Here is a 5,662-nt window from a genome sequence, read left to right as displayed (position 1 = left end):
TACAAGAATATGTGGTTGTTAAGGGGTTAAGGGGTCCGGAGTACCACGTGGCGGTACTCTCCGTCCATTGTATAATTTCATGTGTATAGGGGTGCGAATGAGCCAGCCAAGTAAAACCGAGCTTTGTAGTGCTCGATTGAGCTCGACAGCTTGTTAATTAAATGAGCCTAAAATTCAAGCTTGAGGTCAGCTTATTTACAGACGATGAGCTCGATTCATTCACTAAATGAGCCCATATATTCAAGCCCCAAGCCTATACAAACGAGCTGACCCGAGCTTTACAAGGTTGAGCTCGGCTCGTATACTACATAAGCCTAAAACTCAAACTTGGCTTTGTTACTAAAGGAGCCGAACCGAGTCGAGCCTCGAATTGCTCAGCTGATCATTAATTTCGTTTGAAGAGTGATGTTCAATCACTATATTTGAAGAGAGGAAAAAGGCTCACTAGTTTTGACAACTCTTTTTTGATATGGGGTTGGGGTAGCCTTTTTCAACATTGCTCTTTGAAAAACTTGAAAAATATCTTGCATGCATTGTTCTGAGCTGCTTTCATGCGCTAGGGTTGCTGGTGGAGCTCCTTAACTCTTGTTGTGCCTTGCAAAGCATTGAAATCACACTTGGACTAGCCCTATAGGGTACTTCCCGATTATTAGAGAAAGGAGCGTGCTAGCACAACGCTTTACTAATAGAAAGGTTAAGAGGCTGAGAAGGCTTGCTGTTTATTTTGCCAACCTCACTGCCCCGTTCGGTAACTTCCCTTCTTTCGTCCGTCCACTCCACGAGGCTGTAAAAAGAGAGGAAGGGGCGGCTACTTCCAGATCCATAGAATCAACTTACCCTTAAAAACCATTTATTCAAACCAAAGAGAGAACAAATTATCTCAAACCACATTCCCCTTTCTTTCTTTTTTGACTATATGAATGGGGATTTCTTTCCAAAAGGGAGACGGCGGATAGGTCAATCAATGTACGAGAAGGTCCTTTCCAAACGTTTTCATTAGCCCCTTTTTGATTGATTCTTATTGAAGAGCTTTTGCTCGCATCTTGAATCTTGAATCTATTATCAACCTACGAATAGTATATTTACTAATATTTGAGATGAGAGGTTTTGTCATAGATGCTCCTAGGTTATTTTACGGATAACTCCTGACCCAAGTAACCCTCCAAAAAATTATTGTTTTGAACGTGCAATTATATAATTAGGGAAAGTCAATTATATTCCCCCGATTATCAATATTGACTATGTATATAAAATAATATTAAACCCACTCGTGCATCTCATCTTAGACTTCCAAGATGATTACGGAGGTACGTACATAGCTGTTTTAATGTTCATATCCTATGACTGGGTCAAGTGCTGGTGTATGGACCGATTTATCGGCCCACACCTCTAACAATTCTGGAGAATCAAGTTCACCGCCCACTTACGGGAATTAAAATAGAGGAGAGCTCTGTATGGATTGACTTTGAATAGCATGGTACATTAATATTGCAGAACCCCAAGATCCATAATCGACCTCTTGGATAAGATCATGTAATCCTTTAGTGGTGCTTTTTGCTCCTGCTTTAAATTTTTGTTTCACGCTGCTGCTCTCAATCTCTTACTCACGTGTAGGAGCAAATGCTAGGAATTCCGCATAACGTGTGTTATCATGAGCTAACGAAGTTTTTTTTTTTTTCAATTACAAAAAATTCATCAGTTGAGGAAGAAGCCATTTGGATTTAATTAATATATATTGTATATTTGAACAGTTTATGTTCTTAGTTTTTTAATTGGGCAAATTATAGTTACCCCCTTCGAACTAACCCTCGCGTACACTTACCCCCCTCTAACTTTTTTTTTTGGCACTTAACCCCCTCAAACTAACTGAAATTCAAACGGTCATAACTTCAAACAGTCATAACTTCTTCGTCCAAAATCGAAAATATGCAAATTATATATCGATTTCGAGGTCTTGAAGTCAGCTTTCTAATGACACCAAAATCACATCAAGATTCAAAGCACACAGAAAGTTATGATCAAAACGGTCTTTCTGTCTACCAGCCCTTACTCTTTTAATCATAACTTTCTGTGTGCTTTGAATCGTAATGTGATTTTGGTGTCATTAGAAAGCTGACTTCAAGACCTCGAAATCGATATATAATTTGCATATTTTCGATTTTGGACAAAGAAGTTATGACCGTTTGAAGTTATGACAGTTTCAATTTTAGTTAGTTTGAGGGGGTTAAGTGCCAAAAAAAAAGTTAGAGGGGGGTAAGTGTACGCGAGGGTTAGTTCGAGGGGGGTAACTATAATTTGCCCTTTTTAATTTAAATTTCTTTGGGATAATGGATGAGCGCCGTTGAAGAGATAATTAAAAGTTATTTTCTGTATGGTTCAGTGTTTGACTTTTCTACCACAGGCGTGTGGATAATATTTTTCCAGAGAAATTGTTGCAAACCCTAGGTGGGAAAAATTACAAACACCATTCTCAAAAAATCCTACGAATATATAGGGGTGCTCTGGGAATTTCAGCTCCCTGTGTTGATGGGCATTTCCCCACTTGGCTCTATATGTACAACCATTTAAGGACAATATGGAAAGTCTACGCCCAAAAGTGTTTTGAAAGATTCAGACCATTAGTTATCGAGATGGACGGTGAGATGTTGAAGGGTGAATGTTAAGCGGTGGGCATAGTCTTGCTGATAATGACAATAAGTAGGTTGACTTAATATGAAAATATCATAAATTAGCATATAACACACATATCTATGACTTAATTAAATAGGTCAAGAGAAATAATGCGATATATTGTTCACTTTAATTAAAGGTGTGAAATATGATCACTTGATGTTGTCGATGCCGTGTATGGTAGCGCGTTAAGTAGGATGGAATATTGTTAATGCGAGATCTGAATAGTTGTGATGACCGTAGCATTGCTATATACAAGCTTTCAGGTGCATATATGCATTAATACTTGCTTTTGTTTCAAAAAGGCATCTTTTCTTGTCAGTTTTGTACATTTGATATTGCGTCCAAATTTTATGCAGTATAAATAGAGTCATTTGGACCTAAAACCCAAACAGAAGAAAACAAGGAGAGAAGGAGAAGAACAAGAGGGGCTAATGGGAAGTGAAGAAGAGAGAGAGTTGTACTTTGTTTTCATGAACTACGATCCCGAATACGACCGCCTTCGATCTAAAAGGTCAGTTTCTTTCGTTACTTCGATCTTCATTATCGATCATTCTCGATTTCTTCTTTGTTTTTTTTGACAATGGTGTCTGTAATTAATACTAGAACAAAGAGAGGGGGCCATGGGAATGAGCTTGATTTGTACTTGAGTAGGAAGCACGACGAGTTGCTGGCCACCACCCTCGAGCCCGGTAGCTACAAGAAGACATTGTCTCTGGTTATTGTTGATGGCTTTGCAGTTCAAATCACTGATGATCAGGTTCTCTATCTTATCGTACGTGTTATTCGTATGATCAATGCATGTGTTATACTCCCACTGTCCCAAAATGTTTGTCCGGTCCGCAAAACGGAGTGTTAAAAATAATACAATTTTTCCAAGAAAAAATCAAAAGTTTTTTAACAACTTACTAGATATCAATGAGTATTTTTAATTTGTGAAAAAAGTTTGAATTTTTTCTTGAAAAAATTGCATTATTTTTATCACTCCGTTTTGCGGACCGGACAATCATTTTGGGACGGAGGGAGTAGTAGGTAGGGGAGGAGAAATCAGTTCGGGTTCGGTCGATTTGGAGGCATGGAAGACCGGAACCGATCGGTTCGGTTCAGGGTGGAATAACATGTAGTATAAGATTTGAAATATGAATTCTCAAAGGTAGACAAATGAATTAGGACGGAAGGAGTAAACATTTTATTTTTGTAGTTGGTATTGTAGTTTTCATTGCGAATGAAAAAAAAAATCACACTTTTAATTAACACGCCACAATTAATGCAGCTAGCTAGATTATGGGATGATGTTTCTATCATTGAATCTTTGGGAATGACGAAGCTTGTACCCGGTGTATGGTACAAGTCTTTTATGCACTTCAAATCAATTGATTGACAGAAAGAATTTTAATGATCCATTTTCTCAAGAAAAATATAAAATTTTAAAGATTACTGCTAATGTCCGATCAACTTGACTTTTTGTATAAATAGTGGGTATGTATATTGAGATATACACAATGAATGGTTCGGATCGTCAAAACATGTTATAGAATTCACTCTATTAGCTAGTGTGTAAGTAGAGTTCTACCCTCTTTATATTTTGTTCTGTAATCATGCAGGCCAATGTGCTCAGATCTGCAAAGGGAGTGAGAGTTGTGGAGAAGAATCAAGAGATAGCATAGCTACTAGCTAGCTATTATATTTGTGGGACATAAGAGTGTAAGAGCCTTAGTTGTTGATGTTTCAATGTTTCTGGCTAAAGGCTAGTAATTATTTGGGCTAGCTAGCTGTATATATATATTTTCAGATCGGATTCGGATGGGAACGTGAACCAAATAGCCGTAATGCTGTTGTGGCTTGACTCGCGTGTGGTTCGGTTAAGCTTCATTGGCATTCACTTCTCTATTATAGCTATCAGGGGAAAATGCTGCTAAGGACAAGTAAAATCCCTACTATTAATTTGATGGCATTGTATCTCTCAATTAACGCCATTGCAATATCGCAAAATATCTAGTTTTGAAGCTCAACTCTCTCTCTCTCTCTCTCTCTCTCTCTCTCTAAGTTCATTTTTGGTTCATTCAACGTGCTTGATGATATACGTACATAAAGACTTTATTGGTCAACTCTCTCCAAGTTAAAAATGGCTCAATGCATGGAGAGCAGCCTAGCTAATTTGCATGAGAGAGAAGCCCCTTATTTTTATTTTCTGAGAAATCACTCCCAATAATTCCAGATCGATAAATTGCTTCAATTCGGGTAACTCAAGAGCCAAACTCGCCGACTTGTAAGAGCAACTCTAACGGGAGAGTCAAATCATAAAAGGCAGCCAAAGTCCCACCAACTTTGCCTTCAAAATCAAATGCAATGATAGATTTGGCAATCCCTCTTCGTGTCAATTTTGTCAAATCTATTTGTTCAAAACTTTAACAATTATAGGTTTTTTTTTTTAAAAAAAAAGGTACTATAACATTATGCAATATTTTGACCTCATGGTTGGAGAGGGAGAGTTTGATGTCAAATTTAGGGCATGCCAAATTGTCAATAAGCCTTCAAACTAGTTTGATATCTGATCCAAAATATGAAGTCAAAGGTTTAAGAAGTCAATCTGCAAGATCATATTTCATGATGCAATCATAATGGTTAATAAGCTTTGCCATAGCCTATAGCTAGATGCACGTGATTAGACAACATAAAATTAATGCACACCTAATACTTCAAAATTAAAAGTTTGATTATTTAGCATTCCTAAAGCACCGTTACATGTTGCTTCAGGGACATCAACCACCGCACATTCGCATGACATCCATACATTTTGTCTTGAGTCTCGAGTGAATGTGTAGTGATGAAGACCCTTACAGTATCATGTGGCAGTACTCGAAGATCAATCGATAATTTCCCCCAGGGCACAAGTGGGACCGGGGAGGTCAATTCACCTCTTTGACCTTCCTGGGCCATCTAAAATTTCTAAATCTTCATTCTTTCTATGAGGGGTGCATTTAATTTGTTT

At 37.8% G+C, this 5,662-nt stretch overlaps 1 protein-coding gene across 3 annotated transcripts; it reads left to right on the top strand.

Annotated features, from left to right (window-relative positions):
- The first annotated feature begins 2,864 nt into the window (after window positions 1-2,864).
- On the top strand, window positions 2,865-4,682 carry LOC131315996 (subtilisin-like protease SBT2.5). Of its 3 annotated transcripts, XM_058345262.1 has the most exons (4): window positions 2,865-2,936; window positions 3,030-3,184; window positions 3,277-3,430; window positions 4,275-4,682. In XM_058345262.1, exons 2-4 carry the CDS (start codon window positions 3,105-3,107, stop codon window positions 4,335-4,337), a joined length of 297 nt encoding a protein of 98 aa, XP_058201245.1. In that variant the 5' UTR covers window positions 2,865-2,936; window positions 3,030-3,104; the 3' UTR covers window positions 4,338-4,682. The 3 variants fall into 3 exon arrangements, with proteins under 3 accessions (XP_058201245.1, XP_058201244.1, XP_058201243.1); XM_058345261.1 differs by lacking the exon at window positions 2,865-2,936 and having other exon boundaries at window positions 3,035-3,184; window positions 3,277-3,445; XM_058345260.1 differs by lacking the exons at window positions 2,865-2,936; window positions 4,275-4,682 and adding an exon at window positions 3,693-3,812 and having other exon boundaries at window positions 3,035-3,184; window positions 3,277-3,475.
- Window positions 4,683-5,662: the final 980 nt, after the last annotated feature.

The sequence above is a fragment of the Rhododendron vialii genome, chromosome 2a, assembly GCF_030253575.1.
Source record: "Rhododendron vialii isolate Sample 1 chromosome 2a, ASM3025357v1".
Lineage (NCBI taxonomy): Eukaryota > Viridiplantae > Streptophyta > Magnoliopsida > Ericales > Ericaceae > Rhododendron > Rhododendron vialii.
This window is presented reverse-complemented; position numbering and strand designations above follow the sequence as displayed.